General features: G+C 35.8%; 3 protein-coding genes, 1 non-coding gene and 1 pseudogene across 4 annotated transcripts; 2 read left to right on the top strand and 3 right to left on the bottom strand.

Annotated features, from left to right (window-relative positions):
- Positions 1-3,143: 3,143 nt before the first annotated feature.
- On the bottom strand, positions 3,144-6,062 carry LOC106338206 (the record flags this gene model as incomplete). The annotated part of the gene is made up of 5 exons (XM_013777236.1): positions 5,619-6,062; positions 5,157-5,527; positions 4,758-4,822; positions 3,800-4,258; positions 3,144-3,703 (listed from the first exon to the last, which is right to left on the bottom strand). Coding segments are annotated over exons 1-5 (1,899 nt in total), but the record flags the coding sequence as incomplete, so codon positions are not given.
- Positions 6,063-8,321: 2,259 nt separating this feature from the next.
- On the top strand, positions 8,322-12,510 carry LOC106339861 (annotated as a pseudogene).
- A 2,487-nt stretch (positions 12,511-14,997) lies between these two features.
- Positions 14,998-16,389, top strand: LOC106339567 (uncharacterized protein C20orf24 homolog). The gene is made up of 4 exons (XM_013778399.1): positions 14,998-15,302; positions 15,393-15,496; positions 15,850-15,979; positions 16,073-16,389. Exons 1-4 carry the CDS (start codon positions 15,174-15,176, stop codon positions 16,109-16,111), a joined length of 402 nt encoding a protein of 133 aa, XP_013633853.1. The 5' UTR covers positions 14,998-15,173; the 3' UTR covers positions 16,112-16,389.
- A 110-nt stretch (positions 16,390-16,499) lies between these two features.
- TRNAG-UCC lies at positions 16,500-16,570 on the bottom strand. Its single transcript has one exon. It is a non-coding gene; the product is annotated as a tRNA-Gly (tRNA).
- A 568-nt stretch (positions 16,571-17,138) lies between these two features.
- Positions 17,139-20,502, bottom strand: LOC106340606 (xyloglucan galactosyltransferase KATAMARI1 homolog). The gene is made up of 2 exons (XM_013779457.1): positions 19,059-20,502; positions 17,139-18,052 (listed from the first exon to the last, which is right to left on the bottom strand). Exons 1-2 carry the CDS (start codon positions 20,366-20,368, stop codon positions 17,224-17,226), a joined length of 2,139 nt encoding a protein of 712 aa, XP_013634911.1. The 5' UTR covers positions 20,369-20,502; the 3' UTR covers positions 17,139-17,223.
- Between the last annotated feature and the right edge of the window lie 830 nt (positions 20,503-21,332).

Below are 21,332 nucleotides of genomic sequence, written 5' to 3'. Positions count from 1 at the left end.
ACAATGACTGGTTCAAGGCTGAAAAATTGCTACCAACTCATCATACAATGGATTTTTCGTTTGTACTCTCAAAAGTCCTAAGGTCGATTCTTGTCTAGGAAGTCAAGTCTGTCAAGTCATCTAGTGTCTAGAGTCATTTCTATTCATGTGGGGGATTGTTGGAACTATTTTTTGAACATTATGAATAAGGTATTCATATGTAAAAAATGAAGTTTTATTTGAATGAGAAATGAAGGTCTAATGTGTGTGATTTGAGAATCTTGTATAAAGTAGCAAATACATACATTAGATATTTGATCTTGGATATGAGTTTTGATTTGTTAGTTGGACTTCATGTTCATTAACTTAAATCAAATATATGTTGATCTTTTATATTGATAAAATATAAAAAAGAAATTCATTTTAAAGTATATTATTTACTTTGAATTGGTCAAACAAAAAATAATTTTACACTTTAATTTATTGGTCAAAATGTGGAATAAATTCACATAATAATTGACAAGAATTAAAGACTCCATTAGTGCACCATGGAGGTTTCATTTTTTGTGTTGAAAAATGAAACTGTGCTTCTCATGATTTTTCTATAAAAGGGTTTGCTAGCATTATAGAAAATACACACATTCATACAATCAAGAAACATTTCTCCCACTCAGAATAGTTATGCTAGTATTTTTTTTTTTTTGAGTCTGAGAGTACATCACAGAGATAGGGTCGATAGATTCTGTTTTCGGTGATGGTAAACAGAAACAATGCTGCAGTTGTATCCTGGGAATCTGAGCGCCATGAAACCGTCACACTACGAGGCGTTTAAAGATTTAAGGAAAGAGATTAACTATCTCGACTCTGCAATTCTTCTTTATTTTTATATTTCGATATTGAAATTTTAATTTATGTTCTTATTATTCTTTACAAATATCAGTTGTCCTATGGTAGTAAAATAAAGTTCCTACAGGTTATCCTTGCCTTCTCAATATTGTATTTCGTAATCAAACTACAATAGTTTTGGTAGCCATTGTTATTGGATTGGTGTATTCAATCGTTGTTCCAACATATATTTCAAACTTCTTTGGCCAGTGTGAATGATGAAATGATCATTCAGGAGATAGTGGAGGTGATCGGTTCCGGTATAGCTGTAAAAGTTTTATTGTAGAATTTTGTCTGTAAAATTTTTTTATATAGCTGTAATAATTAAATGATAAAATAATGATAATGGAAAAATATTTCTACATCAATATTTATTTTCCTGCAGCTTACAAAATAATGCTTTAGAAAAAAAGGATCCTACGGCCATTTTTTTTTAAATTTGACTTTAGCTTAAAACCTAAATAAAGCATGATTTGTAATTTTCATAGTTATAGATAGAAATCTATACTATTATTTATGAAGTGATTTAACATATTTGTCATGATTTCCATGATTTTAGCTAATTTTGCTTATTTATCATGTTTTAATTAGGTTTAAGCTGAATCATTAATTTATTAATAGTTTTAGTTGAGTCAATAATTTATTAGTTTAAATAATATAACTATAAAATATGTAATTAGATATATAATTATTTTGATTTTGCTTATTTGTCATGTTTTCCATGATTTTAGTCAATTTTGCTTATTTGTCATGCTTTTATCAGGTTTTAGCTTAGTCATTGATTTATTAATAATTTTTAGCTGAATCACTAATTTATTAATTAAAAGAAAATATCTGTAATGAATTTTATATATAATTAAAACGAAATTTGATTTAATAATATTTAAATATATATGTTATATTAAAATTCTTATTTTCTTATTTATCATATTTTATTAGGTTTTAAGCTTTTATATAGGTCATTGATTTATTATTAGTTTTTATCTGAGTATTTATTAATTTTAAAAAACCCCGTAATGAATTTTATATATAATAAAACCTGCATTTTATTTTAATAATATTAAATTTATATGTTATATTAAATAATTAATTATAAACTAATATAATAAAATTGTGAAAATATATTTAAAAATTATGAAAATTCTTATATATATTGTTTTGCTATTTGAAAACAATATTTTTTTATTATAAAGTTAAAAAAACTAAGATATAAAACAGTTTATAATTAAATATTAGCCAAACAAAAATATTTATATGAAGATATTTTCTAAACTATTTTTAATATATGAGTGTTTTCAAACTTTTAACACAATAATAAGTACACAGTTTGATGAACGTTTTTTGACATATATAAATAATTTGATGTTTGATTTAACTATTTAAAATCATAAATAATAACTTAACTTGTGACTGACTTCAAAACAAATTTTCTTCCTTTTACTTTAAATCTTTTACTTTAAACCAGTTTAAGTTTAATCCGTGAAACACTATAGCTTCAGTTGGTGACCACTAGAAGAGTGAAAAAAAATGAACAAAATAAAAAATAAAATTTTATTTGAGGAATTGAAAAAATAAAAAAAAATATGAATTTTTGTTCAATTTGTTCCTTATCAAAATTGCATAGGGAAATGTTTTCTTATAAATTCATTCCTCCATGGGGAATTTAGAAGAAAAGAGTGGGATCTACCTTTCAATAATTTGACTAAAATTTCAACATATCTGGTATAAATTTTGAGGAACGAAAAATTCACCATAATGTTTTTCCATCAACATGTTCAGCAATTAGAGTTTTATAATCCTGATTTTTGGATTAATAAGATATAAAATAATAAGTATTCGTAAGATGATTAAGTCCGCATATGCGGGCAAAACACCTAGTTAAAGGTAAAATCAGTACCGACATCCCAACCAATCACCTCAACCCCAGTGTTTCCATTTCTATACCGCCAACACCACATCCAACAATAAACCATAAGAGCATGATTAACCCTTAGAACCAAAATAGGTATCTTAATGGTTTTTTAGTAATTAATGTTAGTTAAGAACCCATAGTTAAGATACTCCTTGTTTTTGAGCTTCAATGGTAGGTTCTTAATTTGTGATTCTTAATTTTTTTTTTTAATTTTATTAAAGATAAAAAAAATTTATGAAATAAAACATATTAAAAGACAACATTTAAAACATAGATTAAAAAAAACATTTAAACATAGATTAGTACAATAAACGAGAACAATTTCAAAGAACATCGGAGCTCAGTTGTTGTCTTCATCACGTCCGAATTTACGCCATATATGTTCAACCAAATCAGCTTTCAGTTGTTGATGCATTTGTCTATCACGAATTCTAGTTCGAACACCCATCATATTGGCGATATTTGTCGGCATATCTGTAGAAAAATCGAGATCGACATGTGAACTTCCGGTATCTTCTCCTTGTTGGAACTCTGAAACATCATATTGAGTGTATCCATCTCGTTCGTCTTCCACTATCATATTATGGAGTATGATACATGCTCTCATAATCTTTTCAATTTTGACTTTATCCCCAAAAAGTGCAGGATTTTTAACAATGGCAAAGCGAGCTTGTAGCACTCCGAAAGCACGCTCGACATCTTTTCGGACAGCTTCTTGATGTTGAGCAAATAAAACCGCTTTCGGACCTTGTGGTATTGGAATTGATTGGATAAAAGTTGCCCATTTCGGATAAATACCATCGGTGAGATAGTAAGCCATATGATACTCTCTTCCATTGACAAAGAAGTTTACTTGCGGAACTTGACCTTTTATTATGTCATCGAAAACAGGTGAGCGATCAAGAACATTGATATCATTTAAAGTACCTGGAGGTCCCAAAAAAGCATGCCATATCCATAGATCATACGAAGCGACCGCCTCTAAAACGATTGTGGGTTTTCCCGAACCACGTAAATATTGACCTTTCCAAGCGGTAGGACAATTCTTCCATTCCCAATGCATACAATCGATGCTTCCTATCATCCCGGGAAATCCACGATGCTCACCAATATCAAGTAGACGTTGAAGATCACCCGGTGTTGGTCTTCGTAGGTACTCATCGCCGAATAAATTAATTATTCCTTCAACAAAATTTTCCAAGCATGACCGAGTTGTAGTTGAACCGAGGCGGAGGTATTCGTCAACCGTATCAGCCGCAGTACCATATGCCAAACAACGAATGGCTGCTGTACACTTCTGAAGAGGGGAGAGACTAAGCCTTCCGAGACAATCTTGCTTTTGTCGAAAGAATTCAACTTCATTGGAGAGTCGATCAACAATATGCATGAACAATGGCTTATTCATTCTAAAACGTCGTCGGAAAAGATTATCCGGGTAGGTTGGAGTCTCACTGAAATAGTCATTCCATAACCGTAGATCGCCTTCTTCACGATTTCTTTCGATATAAACTCTTTTTTTCCTTTTTTTTCTTCTCTTCTTCTTGATTACCAGAATCAATGGTAAAATCCTCGAACGTTTGATCAAAATATTGATCAAAATATTGATCGAAAGCGTCATCAAGTGATTTGCCAAATGGATTTTGAGAAGAAGATGCCATGAGATGAGATTTGTGTATAAGAAGAGTTTGAGTTGAGATGTCTATAGACTTTGAGTTGAGATGTCTATCGACTTTAAGTTGAGGTTTGTTTTTGAGATGAGACTTGTTGATTCATATGAATATTGAGAGAAGAGAGGAAGATAGAACATGAGAAGAGGTTTGTTTTTGAGATGAGACTTACGTATACACTTTGTTTACAATGTTTATATAGATCAAACTAATACATGTCCGTGACACTGAGCTAAATAATACATGTCTGTGACTAAATAATACACTGGTACATGACATGTGTTAACACAGACATGTGCGTGACAGAAACATACAAGAGCTACGTGAGTTTTCCACTCCAAATGTCACAAGAAGACGATCATAATTCACTCTTTTGGACCTGAAAATAAAGACCAGAACATCAGAACCAGTCAGTCTTTATGTCACAAGAAATCATAAAAAATCACAAGAACTAAGTACAGAGTGAGCAAAATCATTACTAGCAAAGTCAGAAAGTAGCAAACATAATAATTGTATAGAACATAAACACAAGCAGCATAATGAAACATAAGAACACAAGCATAAACTAGGACCAGAAACATAAGCAGAAACTAGAACCAGAAACATAAACTAGGACCAGAAACATAAGCAAACATAAGCAAAAGGTTCTTCATAGTCAGAAACGTAAACTAGACTAGAACACAAACTAATTAGAGAACATAAATTAAGCCAACAGGTCAGTGATTAGCTTCTTCTTCAGTGCTTCTTCATAGTCAGCCAAAGGTTCTGGTTTTGCAATTAGACTCTCAAGCAACTTCATCTTTGACAACTTCTCTTTCATAGCCAAGTCTTCCCTCTTGATACTACACATACCTTCAAACTCATACAGTTTTTTCCCATCTGCCAAATCCTTCTTCTTCCCATCTGCCACATCCTTCTTCTTACGCTGGCCCTTTGCAGCCTTCACACCCGGTGGACGAGTGGCGCCTTGATCTTCTTCACCATTGGTCGTTTCAGTTCCGTTTGAGGTTGTTGATTGAGCACCATCATCACACTTCCTCCGTTTAGCACTTCCATGGGTTTTTGAAGTGGAAAGCTCACGCCACTTTTGATCATTACGGAGCTCTTTCCAAGCATGCTCAAGATTGAATTTTTTTTTTATGGTTGTTGTAGAAGATCTCATGAGCAAGCTTGACAATATCATTCTCATTCTGCCCAGATGATTTCTCTCTACTTGCTGCTTCATAGGCTCCACAAAACTTGTTGACAATGTCGTTGATCTTCTGCCAGCGTTGTTTACAGTTACTTGACTCTCTCTGTTCCGAGCCTGCTACCTTAGGAGATACGGCAAAGTAGGCTGCAACCCTCTTCCAAAAAGTACCACACCTTTGCTCATTGCCTACAACCGGATCCTTGCTTGTATTCAACCATGCGCTGATTAGTACAAGATCATCGATTGGTGTCCAATTCCTCCTCTGTCTACGCTCTGCAGGACTCTCAGCAAAGTTTGAAGCTTCGTGAGCTTGAGTTCCAGAATAAGGGACTTGAGAGGAAGATAGTTCGACACTATCTTGAGCAAAACCGAACACAGTTCGTTGTTGAGAAGTCAGCAGATCAACAAACTTAGAATTATAATCCATATTGGAATATGGATTAAGAAGAAAGAAAGAGAAGCTCAATGTGTTTACGATATGGGAGAGAAGAAGGCTTGTGTTTTAAGGAAGAGACAAGAGAGAAAGATATGAACAATTAACACAAAATATGAACTCATTCAACACAACCAACGCTTTAGAGTAAACATATATCTAACAAAAAAGCTTAACTCATTTCCACAACCAACGCTTTAGACTAGACTACTATCTAACACATTTATCTCACGTAACATCCATTTATATCTAACCATATTTATTACCAAACAGAGGCATTATTGATTTCTAGCTAATCAACAAGCATTTATTACCAACCGCGAACCATATTCTAACACAAGTAGTGCCATATGCCAAGTTCAGACCGAAAACTAAATCAAAGGGAGGAGTTGTACCTTTATTGAAGTTGTACTCCTCTTCATTGAAGAACCGAGACATGTCTCTTGATCCACGCTCTTGATCACTCCGTCTTAACACACAAACACTGAAACAATGTCAAACAAAATGAAAGAATTACTCAAACAATGTCAAACAATGTCAAACGGAATGAAAGAATTCAATCAAATACACATAAACCATCACAACTAAGGCATGAATGCATTGAAGATGAATGAACATATAAACAAAATAACTTAGCTTTAGAGGAGGAGTGATTCGCCCTCAATCAGAGCCGCCTCAATCAGAGACTCAGTCATTCACCGTCAATCAGAGCCGCCGAGAGAGACATCGTGATTCACCCTCAATCAGAGATGCCGTGATTCACCCTCAATCAGAGCCGCCGAGATAGTGACGCCGTGATCTTTCTCAATCAGAGCCGCGGATATGGAGACGGCGTGATCCGCCCTCGATCAGAGCCGCGGAGATGGAGACGGCGTGATTCTTCGTCGGGAGAGACACAGAGAGAGCCGCCGTCGTTTTTGAGCTTCAACTAGAGATCCACCGAGAGAGAGAGAGTCGGAGTTTATCCTCCTCGAGAGAGACAGAGAACCGGAGTGATTCTTCGTCAATCACATGCACAGAGACAGCGAGCCGGAGTCTTGGATCGTCGAGGAGATCAACCGACTGATTCTGTTGAATCGTCGAGAAATCAAACGAGGAAGAGGAGAGAGGTGGAATGAATTGGGTCGTGCATGTTTCAACCGGAAAGAGAGAGACTTGTGTTTCAAACGCTGGTTCTCTTACACGTGTCCCGCTATATCCGATTCTTCCCATTCTTAATTAAGATCCAACTCTTAAGCTAATTACTATTTTTCATTTATTTAAATTCCTTTTTATCTTAAGATCATTTTTAAGAATCAGGGTTAATCCTGGTCTAAACAACCAAAATATTAAAGAACAATGTGCCACGTCTAGGTTCTGGCTTTTAGGTATCATTTTCTCATATTTACATATACTTTCTCTCGTGACAAAAAAAACATATACTTTCTCTATATACGAAAGCTCAACAAAGTACTCTTATTTATGTAATAGAAATTGCCAAAAATACCACATTCGTAGTACCATTTTCATGTTTATTTTAACCATTTTTAACCTCATTTTTAGAGAAAAAAAAATATTTATAACGATAGGGTTAACTAATTTAGATTTATGGTTTAGAGTTGAAGGGTGGGGTAGGTTTTTTGGAATGTGGAGTTTAGGACTCTAATAAATATATAAAATAATTTAAAAAAAAATAGTTTCAAAAATAATTTTCAAATTTCAAAAACAAAATTTGAAAAAAAATATTCGAAAAAAAATTCAAAAAAAGAAAAATTTATATAAAAAGTTCGAATTTGAAAAAATATAATTTGAAAACATAAATATATATATTTATTTTTTTATTTAAATAATTATTTATTATATATATAGAGAGCAAGAATATAATAATTTTTTGCTTTTTAATGAATAAAATATTTTTTAAAATGTCTCTTTATTGGTAGTAAACATGAATAATTGTATCAATAATGTGGTAAACATGAAAATTTTCTTTTATATAATACGGTACTTATTTTCATTTATGTTACAGTTTAATAGTGTTGTTTGTTTCCATCTCAATCAAACATAAGATTGCGGTTAATTAAATAACACATTGAGGAATAAATGTTGTAAGCACGTTGTGTGGTCATGGTGACCAGTTTTCCTGGTTGTTTCTGTTTTGTCAACAACCTTTTATAATACAAAAGTCAAAAGTCAACGATCAACCAACCTTAATCTTGACTTAAAAGTAAAGGAGGAATTAAACAGGCGACATCTGTTTTCTTCTTGTCTTAGAACTCTTCAAAAATGGAGAGTCTTCAAGGTCTTTTGCTAGCTCTGATCATTATGGTTTTTGGAACTACTACCCATCTAATTCAAGCTCAGCCTGATCCAAAAGGTGCACTATTTTGAAAACTTTGCTCTTAAATGTCTTCATATTTAGATTCTCTTTGACTCTTTTATATATTCGACATGGGTCTCTATGTCTCCTCTCTTACCAGATTTCATCAGCTTGGATTGTGGATTACACCCCGCGGCCTCTCCTTATACCGAACCGTTAACCAAACTAACATACACTTCTGACGCCAACTTCACTCAAGGTGGTCAAAGTGGTAGAGTGCAAAAGTCTTTTGAAGAGGACTATAAGCCATTCACAGTTCTAAGATATTTTCCAGATGGAATACGAAATTGCTATAATCTAAAAGTCATATTAGGCACAAAGTATCTTATCAAAGCTCTTTTCCTCTGCGGGAATTACGACGGGCTCCGAGATGCCCCGAAATTTGATCTGTATCTTGGTCCAAACATATGGACAACGGTCGATTTAAAAAGTAGCATTTTTGGTTCAGACAAAGAGGAGATCATATACCGGGCCCAGAGAAATGACCCGCGAAGCGGGGAACCCCTGGATTATCAAAAAAAAAAAAAAAAAAAAGGAGATCATACATATACCAAAGTTTTTTGTCCGGACGAGGTAGTCCAAGTGGCAGGACGGGCCTGTGGTGGCAACCACCATCCGGGTTCGATTCCCCCCATGCGGAAACTACTCTGCTTCTTCTGGACACCAAAGCGGTACTGGGTTCGATCCAGCCCAGGTAAAGCTCTCCCGGGTGAAGTGGACCGCTGCCTGATCGGACCCAGGGGAATGACCTGCGAAGCGGAGAACCCCTGGATTATCAAAAAAAAAAAAAAGAGGAGATCATACATATACCAAAGTCAAGCTCGTTGCAAATTTGTCTTGTTAAAACAGGAAAGACCACACCAATCATTTCAGCCTTGGAACTAAGACCCTTGAGAGATGACACGTACAACACTACAAGTGGCTCCTTGATGCTCTTTAAACGAGAATTCGCTAGTGATAATTTTAGCCCTCCCTTTATTCGGTAATTTAATTTTTTTTCTTACTCTGCTAGCAAGAAAGTTGTGCAAAATGTGACAAAAGTTTGATTATATTTTTTATTTATGTTTAGGTATCCTGCAGATGTATATGATCGTCAATGAGATCCAAAAAGTTCTTCGTTTAAGTTCAATTTTGTAAACACAAGTCTCAGTGTAAACGCTTCTACTCCTTATGAGCTACCACAAGAAGTCATTTCGAAGGCAGTCGTTAACCAAAACGTGACTGAGAAGTTATCTTTCGACTGGTATGTTGATGACCGTAAGGATCAGGCATTCATATACCTTCATTTTGCTGAGATACAAACACTTCGAGGTAACGACACAAGAGAATTTGACATTACATGGGAAGGAGACAACGAAAACTTTACAGTTTCAGCTTATCTCCCTCCAAAGTTACAACTAGAGACTCTATACAACCCATATCCGATGAAATGTACGTTTCTTGAATGTACGGTGGAGTTGGTTATGACTAAGAGCTCAACTCTCCCACCAATGATCAATGCCATGGAAGCGTATAAGATTATTGACTTTCCAGATGCTGAAACTAATCCAGAGGATGGTTAGCCAAATGTTAATTTATTTCACTTGATATTAACATGTATGTTTCTTTATAATAATTAGGGTTTTATTTTTCTTTTAGTGGCTGCGGTACAAAATGTTCGAGATACTTATGAAATAAGTCGAATCGACTGGCAAGGAGATCCGTGCGTTCCTCAGATGTTCAAATGGGAGGGTATAAACTGCAGCTACACAAACACTACTATTCCACCAAGAATCATTTCCTTGTAAGATTATCTAATCATAGATATAATAAGTTTTTCAATGTTTATATCTCTAAAAATGTGTGTTATGCTATTCTTATAATCAGAGACTTATCGTCAAGTGGACTAGAAGGGCTCATAGCATCTAGCATACAAAATCTAACCCATCTACAAGAACTGTGAGATTACAGAACAGTATCATTAAAACTGAATTTATTTTTGTTATAAGCTTTTTTATTGCTTCTTATATTTTTATCTTACTCGGTAGAGACTTGTCGAATAACAATTTGAGTGGGGAAGTTCCTGAGTTTCTAGCTAACATGGAATCATTGTTGCTCATGTGAGTATATTTCTTAGTAAACAAGGAGTGATCATATGTTCTCCTCACCAACTATATGAATGATATATATGATAATGCTATTTTCTGTTTTGACAGAAACTTAGGATGGAACAGTTTAGCCGGTCCAATTCCTGAAGCCCTTCGTGATAGAGAAAAGAAAGGCCTGAAATTGACGTAAGTTTCTTCCTAAAGTATTCATTTTTTTCTGATAATTTTGTATTTATAGTAACGTTCTTTCTCTATAGTGTTCAAGGAAACCCAAATCTTTGTCTCTCCGGCTCATGCAACAATAACAACGAGAAAGTCTTAGTGCCAGTTATTGCATCTGTTGCTTCAGTTGCGGCTCTTGTCGCCTTGTTGGTTCTTATTTTTGTTTTCAGAAAGAAAACCCCCTTAGCAGAAGGTACATAGATAAATGAAATCAAGAAGCCTACACAGGCTTAATGGAGTTTCATAGTATATAATACTGGAATTGCTTATGAGCTAGGTACAGCCGCAGCTACTACACGAGAGTTACCAAGAAAGTCCTCAATATATTCCAGAAAGAAAAGGTTCACTTATTCAGAGGTAGTAGAACTTACCGACAACTTCAAAAGAGTTCTTGGAGAAGGAGGATTTGGAGTTGTCTACCATGGTTCTTTGAATGATACTGAACCAGTAGCTGTTAAAGTTCTCTCCGAGTCATCAGTTCAAGGCTATAAAGAATTTAAGGCAGAGGTATGTTAACGTTTTTCGACATATAATCGGAAAAAAAATACTTGGTTAATGTCTTATTGAAAGTTTCATATTTATGAAATGGATGTAAAAGGTGGAGCTTCTTCTAAGAGTTCATCACATAAACTTGGTAAACCTTGTTGGTTACTGTGATGAAGGAGGCCATTTAGCACTTATCTATGAGTACATGGCTAATGGAGACCTTAAACAACATTTATCAGGTAACTAACCATTTATACAAGACGTGTCTTTATTAGTCCATGAATCAATAATTTTGATGTCTTCAACATGTATGGATTTAGCATTTTCATTTACAGGAGAATCTGCTGGATCTACTTTGAAATGGGCTAGTAGACTAAAAATTGCTGTCGAGGCAGCACAAGGTTACTTCTTGCAAACCTAACATTGCAAAGATAATAACAAGTTTACTATAATGTTGCATTGTCTCAACATATATATGTTTTTGTGTCCGTAGGGTTAGAGTATTTGCATGTTGGATGTGAGCCGCCAATGGTTCATAGAGATGTCAAAAGTACAAATATACTATTGGACGATCGTTTTGAGGCCAAACTTGCGGATTTTGGACTTTCAAGATCATTTTGTGTCGGAGCTGAAACTCAAGTAGCAACAGTAGTTGCGGGAACACCTGGATATCTTGATCCTGAGTAAGTGCTCTAATACTAAGAAAACAAATCTAACTTCAGTTTTTTTTTTTCTGTTCCTTCATTAAGTTCCATAAAACTCTTTATTTTGCAGATATTACCAAACAAATTGGTTAAATGAGAAGAGCGATGTTTACAGTTTCGGTATTGTACTCATGGAAATGATAACAAACCGGTCTGTGATTGAGCTAACCAGAGAAAAAGCTCATATAGCAGAATGGGTAAAGATTCTAATAAGCAGAGGAGATCTTGAGAAAATCGTTGACACAAATCTTGGTGGAGATTATGACTCTACCACAGTATGGAAGATTCTTGAATTAGCAATGTCATGCGTGAGTCATTCTTCATCTGATAGACCAACCATGTCCAAGGTTGTTAACGTGCTGAAAGAGTGTTTGATCTCTGAGAATTCGAGGATAAAAGGAGGACAGGTTCAAGATGATGACTCAAAGAACTCGTTAGAATTGAATGTTGATTTTGGAACCCAAGTGACCCCTGATGCACGCTAGGCCTTGACATGAGTCATCCTTTATCTTGTTGTTACATAACAGAAAATTGTTCTGATGTGTTTCTGTAATGTTTGTTTTTGTGTGTTCTTTTTTCAGATTGGTCTGAATAACTGGTTTGTTTGTTTTTTCTTGTTCTTTGAGTTATCTTCATTTTTTTTTTGGACGAGTTGTCTTCTTTACTCATTTATATTCACGTCTACACAAATAAATGATCATAGTATGTGATGTCAAAAAAAAAATAATGATCATAGTATGTCTTCCTTTATTTGAAAAATGATCAATGACATTTTCATAAATATTTCTTTGCGTATAATTTGTTGAAAAATAATGTGAATCATATGTATGATTTCCAGTGTTTAAAAAAGTGTTACAGGCCGTTGAGTCTTTGTCCGTTTAGCTTTACTTATTTTTTTCACTTGGTTTAAGCCCTGATCCGAAATTTGATGATCCCAAACTGTGTCATGTTAAAGAAGCTTTTATTCTAATGATTTTATAGGGTATATTGAAAACGAAATTTTACAGATTAATGAAAAAAATGCTTACAAAAGGATGATGCAAAGAATATCGTTAAACATGTTTTTCAAAAGAACAGCTACAGACGTGAATTATATAAGAGAAAAAGACAAAAATAGATTAGGGTTTAAAGTTTAGGGTTTAGGGTTTAGATTTTAGGGTTTAGGGTTTAAATTTTAGGGTTTAGGGTTTAGAGTTTAGGGTTTAGGGTTTAAAGTTGAGAAATGAGGTTTTGGGGATAAGATTTCAAATTTTGAAAAATAAATAAAATTAAAATTTTCAAAGGATAAACTTAGAAAGGTGCTATTTTGGTCATTTTAGTTTTTGAGTGTTATTTTTGTGATATAAACTTAAAAAGGTGCTATTTTGGAGATTTGCCCATTATATAAAGTAGATAAAACTGTTATTGTTGAATTGTCTATAATTTTTTGAATGATATAACACCAGATCGAAACGATATACGCCCCCCCCCCCCCCATTTCTCCTGTAGCAAGCCTCCGCAGAAACTCCGATGACCGGTGCGTGGTGGCTCTATTAGCACCACCGCCGCTCCAGTTCGATTTATCTAGTCTCTTTCTGTCGTTGGTGTAGTTTTCTGGTTGGGGAGTCACAGATCTGATCAAGTGGAGGGTCACAGGTTGAAGAGTTCCCTCGTTGACAAAGCGGTGGTTGTGAAAGGGTTCTATGGAGTCTGTCGTCCTTGTTACAAGGTGGGCTCTCTAGGATCTTAGTTTCTGGTCCTTCTGTGCTTGAGATGATTTGGAGAAGCAAAAGGGTAGTCACCAGCGAGGGCTTTGCGGTGGTCTTGGGTTGCTTGTTCGGGATCTGTCACCGGTGAAGCTTGTTGGTCTCTGCTATCCCGAAGTTTATCCAGTGTATGGCTCTCTCTTTCCGGTCTGAGATTGTCTTGTTTGGGTCTGAGATTGTCTTGTCCTTCTATTGGAGTCTAGCGGGTTTCAAGAGCCATATCAACGGGTTATTATGTGGCGGGGCTATATATTCTGGGCATAGAGATTCTTCCTGGTCCCTTTTCTTCTGGTAGTCGTAGCTTGTTGGAACTTGGTTGCTACTGCTTGTCTTCTCTTCTTATCGAGGTGTTGGTGGATGGTGTTTGTCAAGGTCTCGTTTGTGGGGTTCGTACTTTGGATGGTATTTCGCTGTGGAGGCATCTACTTACCTCTTCTCTTCCATTGTGTTGTGGATTGAAGTATCAAGACGAAGCAGTTGTTTCGATCTACAACTCTTCTCTTGCGAGGAGGTGACCATTCTCTTGCTTGTAGATGGTTGAGCTTGGGTACACGAGTGTCCGCACGTAAGAGCTGTTGGTCTTTTTGGCGTTTTCCCCTCATGGAGTTTCAAGATTCGATCTTGTGCCTTGCTTACTCGTGTCTCTGGTTCCTAGTGACAGTCGTGAAGCTCGTAGTTATTGGTTCTGTTTGCGCTTTGGTCTTGCGATTGTTCTGCCGAGCTTGTACTATTTGGGTTTGTTGTTGTGACCTGTGCTGGTTTATGGTCTTCTTAAGTCTGTGGTTCTTGTGGTGAGCTCGAGCATCTCTAGGTTCTTCGTAATGGTCGTTTGATTGTCGTTGCTATGGAGTCCAATATCAGCTTCTTCGCTTACGTAAGTACTGCAAGTGGTCTCTTTTATTTCAGTATGTGGTTTAATTTCATATTTCAAATGTGTGAGTATGCTTCCCCATTATAGGGCTTTGTCTTCAGGATGTGCGGTTTTTAATTCCTGATTTTTGGTTCTGAAAGGATTGCATTCCTTGTCAGTTTTGTGTTGTAACAATGGATCAAATGCTCTAATAAATTCAACAGATGACAAAAAAACTAAAAACTATCTAGCGTTAAAAGAACTATGTCATGTCATAAATTTACAATCACTATATGATGATAGGCTATTTTGAAAGAAAAATCAAACAAGATCATAAAGCGAATCAATTTTGCAAATTAGTTTAAGACAAAAAAAATCAAAGAAGGGAAATAGTTTTTGTATTTGTATCATCTCCAGCTGCATTATTGTCACGTTCCGCGCAGAAACTAAAAAATGTATTTTTAATTAAAAAACAAAAAATTAGAAGGAAAACAAAAAAAAAAGCTTAACCGGTGGTGGTAGATCTGAATCATCAGAATTCAGAACCCTTTAAGCAAAGAACCCTTTAGATTCTATCGGTTGGGTTTTGATTCTCAATCCTGGCTTCTTTGCATCGGATCTAGATCTTCTTTGGAAAATCATCAAATCGGCAAATATGAAAGAAAGGAGATCTGGGAAGTCGAATCATCATCAAGACAACGACGAAGAGATTCACCACCAAAACAGTCATCTGAGTTCTTTCAAATTCGCCAAACTGTTTGATTCTGAAGCTTCCTGGGACAAGGTAAACTTGTCGAATAAGCTTAAAATTATGAGTGATTTTGCGTTGGATCAATAAGACAATGTCGAGGTTCGGTTTTATGTGTTGGGACAGGACCAACTAGGAGATGTGTTGCATTGGATCAGGCAAGTTGTTGGATTACTCTGTGGATTGCTATGGGGTGCCATTCCTTTGGTTGGTGGCATTTGGTTACTTCTGTAAGTTTCTTCATTTGTCTTTTGTCTGCAATGTAACAACAGTTACTATTGTCTTTTTTTTTTAGTTTTACATGTTTGCAAGAAACGACTCCGCCTTTTATCAAGGCTTATTAGAATTTTTGTTTGTTTGTTATAACATTCATTGCTCAGTATTAGTTTTTTTTCGTTGAATGATTAGTTGAGAGTCGTTGAATTTGAGCAAAGTCCATCTGTAAGAGTTTTCGGGGACATCATATAGTTTTAGTTACTTATTACAACCACAATACATTGGAGATATTTTAAATGTTACAAAGGAGATATTTAAGGTGTTTTCACTTAACAAAGTTACATTATTGACTGTAAAATTTTGGCAGGTTTCTGGCAATCTCTTCAGGTATAGTATACGGTTACTATGCACTGATTCTGAAGATCGATGAAGAAGACTATGGTGGTCACGCAACTCTGCTCCAGGACGGTCTCTTTGCTTCTCTAAGTGTATTCCTGGTATCTACTTTTTCTTCCCCTCTCTCTCTCTCTAATCTCAAGATTTTTCGTCCATCTTGAAAGTTGATTTGGTTGTGATGAATTATGTTTCAGCTTGCGTGGATTCTGGTGTATAGCTTGTCTAGCTTCTAACAGAGACGCACTCTTGCGCTTAAGTTGGCTTTAGCCCTGCTCAGATGGAGTGTAGCAGAAGGTGCATTTTATGGTTTCTCCGAGGACATTCTTCTTCTTTACGTTGCTCTTGACGCTTTTGTTTTCTAAAAACTGGAACTAGCTTCGATAGTTTGTTTTCTAGATTTCAATGGAACGGATGGGTTTCCTTTGGTTTTGTCAACTATTTTCTTCTGGTTTTGTGTAATAATAAACCAAGTAGTATGTGTTTATGCAACAAAATGGTATTTTTCTTTCAAGGACAAAAAAAAAAATCACTAGCATCTTACTATTTCCAGCTGATTCTGTATAATGCATCCGTGAAGAACGGAAATAAAAAAAAGGAAAAACGCAAATCGAAACAAAAAAATGCGTCTGCCGGGAGTCGAACCGGGTCTATTGCTTGGAAGGCAATTATCCTAACCGTTGGACTACAGACGCTTTGATACTAGATCCATTAACAGAAACATATTAAATTGTATACTAGTAGAAGCAGAACAAATGCTCAACGAAGAACATGAATTTAAAGAAATTTATAGATCCAATAATCTAAAGCCCTGAAAATATTTTGTTATTTTGTTTGAAGTCACATCTGATGTGCCGTGGCTGACTTCATGAAGTGCTGGAATGAGTTCAGCTTCTCTACCTGCAAAGTAGAAGCTCAACAGATGGTGGATAATGCGGGTGAATTAAGCTGCTTCTTGTTCAATTAATTATGCTTTTTGTTGAATGTCGTACCGCTATAAATCTTGTATCCCTAATGAACTATGAGAGACAATTTGTATCTTCCTAGTATCTTAATGAATGGAGTATGTTTTTAGTTTAAAAAAAATGTCACAAGCACGAAGACAAATATTTCTTCAATACAAATTCTAAAGCAAAAGACAAGCGTAGCTAATCAGCCCCAACCAATGAACTTGTTGTAGTCTCAACCAATGAACATCCCCTTGAAATTGCGTGAATCAAACAAAACCAACTAAGAGAAATAATGTTCTTTCTACCATCACAATCACAACTACTACATTCATTTATCTCCCAAGAACTTGAAGAAAACAAAACACACACACATCAAACACAGTCTAATATCAAATGAATCAATGCCTATCAAAGTAAGAATCCCACTCATGCTTCTCAACATTCCCAAACACATTATACTTCCAAGAAAACTGCTCCGGAAACTCAAAAATCTCTTCATTCCCTTTCTCAATCCTCTTCCTCAGCCCTTCAACTCTCTGCAGCACTACATCCACAGCCACATCAAACGCATCTTCAAACCTCCCCGCGTCTCCTCTCTTACCAGACGGGTTAAAATACATCAACCTCGGTATCAACTTCACCACTTCTTCTCTCATCGCCACAACTTTCCCCCTCGGAATCCTACTCAAAACCTTCTCTATACTCGCTTTACCTTCTTTGACATTCTTCTCGGGAATAAAAACAGAATATTTACCGATATCTTTAGGTAAATGCCAAACGTACTGCGCGTAAGCCGACCCGGGATGGAAGAAAACCGGTATGCAACCGGCTAATATCGAGTCGAATGTAGACCGTCTAGTGTAGGAGTCACCAGGAGGTTGGAGACAGAACGTTGAGCTCAAGAAGAACTTCATGATCTGGTCGGGTTTGTAGCATTTTTGAGAGCCTGAAACGCATTCAAGAAGCTTGCATTTTCTTCTGGAAGCTTTGCACTGGTCCATGATCTCGGTTCTTATGCTGTCGCCTAGGTTTGGACGTGGTGCACCAACGAAGGAGAATAGGTAACGACGTTTGATTCTTCTCATTCTGTTCTGCCATTGGAGGATCTCTGCGTTGGTTGAAGGGTGGAAGTAAGTCGGGTAAGGAACCGCAAAGCCGTGGTAGTTCCATGGGCTTGATTCTATTAGTAACATCGTCATGTTTCTAATTTCCGGCAAGATCATTAACCTGGCTAGGTAGAAAGAGAGACACAACAATGAGAAAGCTTGTTCAATAAAAAAAACTAAAACATTCATGAGTGCTCTATATTATGTAATTCTCCAAGATTAATGATATACATACATATGACTATGCAACTATTTTTCGTTCATATAGTTCATCAATTTTTATATGGTCTTGTGTTCTTAAAATGCTGCAAGATAGTTAGTAATAACTAACAACCAAAGGTGAAACGTCATTGATATTATAACTAATATTTAGTGACATATAATTTATGTAATATTCCAAGATTAGTGACATATATATATATATATGATTATGCAACAATTTTATCATTCATAGTTTTCATCAAAGTTTTCTTATGTTCTTGAGTTCTTGGAATGCTGCTATATAGCAAAAATAGTAACAAGTAAAAGTGGAATGTTATTTGATTATACTAGAACTCTTGTGCTTCCCATGCTTCATTAGTATGCTATATAGGGCTAATCGTATATCCAGGTAATTTTAAGGTATCCGGATCCGGATATTTATCCGGCGGATCCATAATTTTAATATCCTTATCCGGATCCGGGGTTCTCGGATATCCGGGTGTCGGATATCCTTCTAAAAATTGTAATATCCGGCGGATATCCGGATCCGGACTTAGATCCATAAAATAAATAAAAAATAATATTAATATATATAAAATATTAAAATTAATTTAAAAATAAAAAAAAAATATATAATATTTTTAATTATTTCTATGTATAATATTAAAAAATTTACATAAAATTTATATATACTATTATAAAAATGAAAATATATTAAATAAAATTAAGTTTTATATATAGATATTACTTTTTTTGAAATAGTTATTAATAAAACTTACGGATCCGGATATCCAGACTAAAAAATTAAGATATCCGGATCCGGATACGGCTTTGACGGATCCAACATTTTACTATCCTGATTCGCCCTCCCCCCCCAACTACTCATCACCTTAGATTTAATCAACGAATTAGGATTGGCATCTTACCTGTTGCCCCAATCAGATTCATTCTCTGGAGTACGCATAAAATCCCAAGTGGTGCGACCAGCCACCATGAAATGATCTCGACCGTCCATTCTCTTCCACTCTGGTCTCTCCCTAAGCCACTTCATCAGATCAAGCGCCGCCGCATCTCTCATGAAAGGGAACGGTCCCCACAGGAACCGCATCAAGTCTAAACCTGGATAGTAAGGAACATACACCGCTGAAGCGAGAGACGAGTCTTTGGTCAAGCACTTGTACTGCTTCATCCTGTTGTGGAATATCACTTCTAATGTGAACTGATTTGTGGCGAACCAACCGGAAACTCCCTCCATGTTTGGTAGACGAGGGCCTAAACCGAAGTTCGATGTTAACTCGCACATGTCCGTCCACCTACTCAGCGTCCAGCAGTTCTTGAGAAGCTCCTCGTTGAATAAAGATGGAACGTCGTGCATGTAAACGTATTTTCCTCGACATGGATCGTTACGTCGCGTTGCTCTTGGCCGTACCATAACTTTAGGCCGGTTTCTCCTTGAGGTTACTCTGTTCTTGGCCTTGGAAACTGTCTTACTCGGTGTGAAATGTCTCTGATTTTTTGGTTCGGACACTGTTTCAGAAGTGTTGTCACTTTCAATATCATTATCGGACAAACCATTCGCCATTTCCTTACCTACTCGATCTTTCTTGGATCCCACGTCATCCTTAGGCTCCAAAAAGTTTAGTTCTTTGTCGTATGATTGATGATTCTCATCACTATTAACCACATTCCTCTCATTATCATCATCATTATGGCGAACCCTTTTCTTCTCAGGTTCCAATCTAGCCTTTCTTGGTTCGCGATGTCCCCTCCTTGACCTCGTGGTCCGACCACTCAAACCTGAGTCTGCTCTCTTCTTCTCGTTCTCAATCTTTTCTTTCTCGAGTTCCTCGACGAGATCAGTCACAACCTTGGCATCTTCCGAAATCTGAACCTCCCGAGAGGTATCATTCCCGCGGGTATTAACAGGAAGTGTGTTGTTGTCTACGGCAGAGACAACAGGCTGGTCAGGTTCTTGGTCGTGTTGTGGGACGTCGACGGAGAGAACAGCCTGATCAGATTCTTGGACGTGTTTTGGGACGTTGATGGGGAGATTGATGACGTTTTCTGGTCGGAACAATCTCTCGTGGGTATGAACGGTTGTCGCGGAGGAACTGAAAAGGTAAAGCAAGACAAGCCAGAGGAGGAAAGAGACCATTGCCACGTACCAAAACTGTGTTCTGTACTTTGAGCTCGACTTCTCCATCGCCATCGCTCCTCTCCTTTGTGGATTTCTCATGCATCAGCCAAATCTCACCTCCGAACCTTGATATGTTGCTTGTGGGAGAAGATATCGTGAAAGGATATGTGATATGATTCTGAATCTGAATGATAGATTTAGGGCAAAAATGGATCTCTTGCAGATTCAGAAAAGGAATGGAGGCTGTGAGAGGATGTGAGATTGTGAGGGTGTTGAAGCGTTCAAAGGTATAACTAGGTTTTGTAGTAATTAATGAAAATATGTGTCTTTTTCAACAAACTAAGCGTTAATTAGTAACTAATCAACATGCGTCCTTAATTAGTGTTTCTTTTTAAGTACTGTTGAACTGACTCAAACAAAAATACATTGGGATTCAATATGATGAAAAATATGGATCATCTAAACTGCTTAGACCATCTCCGAAGAGGAAATTTATTTTGAAGTTTCCAAAACTCTATATTTGAAGTTTAAATGTGTTCTTCTCCAAAAGTAAAACATCAAACTTAACTTCAAAACTATTTATATTTTATAATATGGTCCTTATATTTGTCATAACTAATTTGAACTCATAAAACTTTTGTAAATAACTAGCACCTATATAAACATATTACAACAATATTAATTAATAAAATATTCTATTAAAATATAAAAATTTAAATAAAAATAACTTAATTAATATTAAACTTCAAACAAACTACTATATTATTTCATAAAATGATTTTCGTAATGCATATATGATCTATTAGTGCATTTCAAAGTATATTTGTATAGCTGTTAAGAAGAATTTGTATAGCTGTTAAGAAGAATTTGCAAGCAAGAAGAATGAAGGGAGATATTTGATGTATTAGATGTGGAGCTGAGGAGGAATCAATAAACCATGTGTTTTTTGAGTGTCCTTCTGCGCGTCAAGTTTGAGCTTTGTCAAAGATACTGTCTAACCCAGCCTACTTTCCCACTAGTTCTCTATTTACGAATATGGATCATCTTTTCTGGAGGGTACTCC

The sequence above is a fragment of the Brassica oleracea genome, chromosome C4 (genome assembly GCF_000695525.1).
Source record: "Brassica oleracea var. oleracea cultivar TO1000 chromosome C4, BOL, whole genome shotgun sequence".
Lineage (NCBI taxonomy): Eukaryota > Viridiplantae > Streptophyta > Magnoliopsida > Brassicales > Brassicaceae > Brassica > Brassica oleracea.
This window is presented reverse-complemented; position numbering and strand designations above follow the sequence as displayed.

Excerpts from the sequence above, each read along its gene's own strand:
- LOC106339567 (XM_013778399.1), top strand. The coding sequence starts at position 15,174 with ATGAAAGAAAGGAGATCTGGGAAGTCGAATCATCATCAAGACAACGAC. Across the intron at positions 15,497-15,849 it reads GGTGGCATTTGGTTACTTCT|GTTTCTGGCAATCTCTTCAG; the intron begins GTAAGTTTCTTC and ends AAATTTTGGCAG. Across the intron at positions 15,980-16,072 it reads CTTCTCTAAGTGTATTCCTG|CTTGCGTGGATTCTGGTGTA; the intron begins GTATCTACTTTT and ends ATTATGTTTCAG.
- LOC106340606 (XM_013779457.1), bottom strand. The coding sequence starts at position 20,368 with ATGAGAAATCCACAAAGGAGAGGAGCGATGGCGATGGAGAAGTCGAGC. Across the intron at positions 18,053-19,058 it reads GAATCTGATTGGGGCAACAG|GTTAATGATCTTGCCGGAAA; the intron begins GTAAGATGCCAA and ends CTACCTAGCCAG.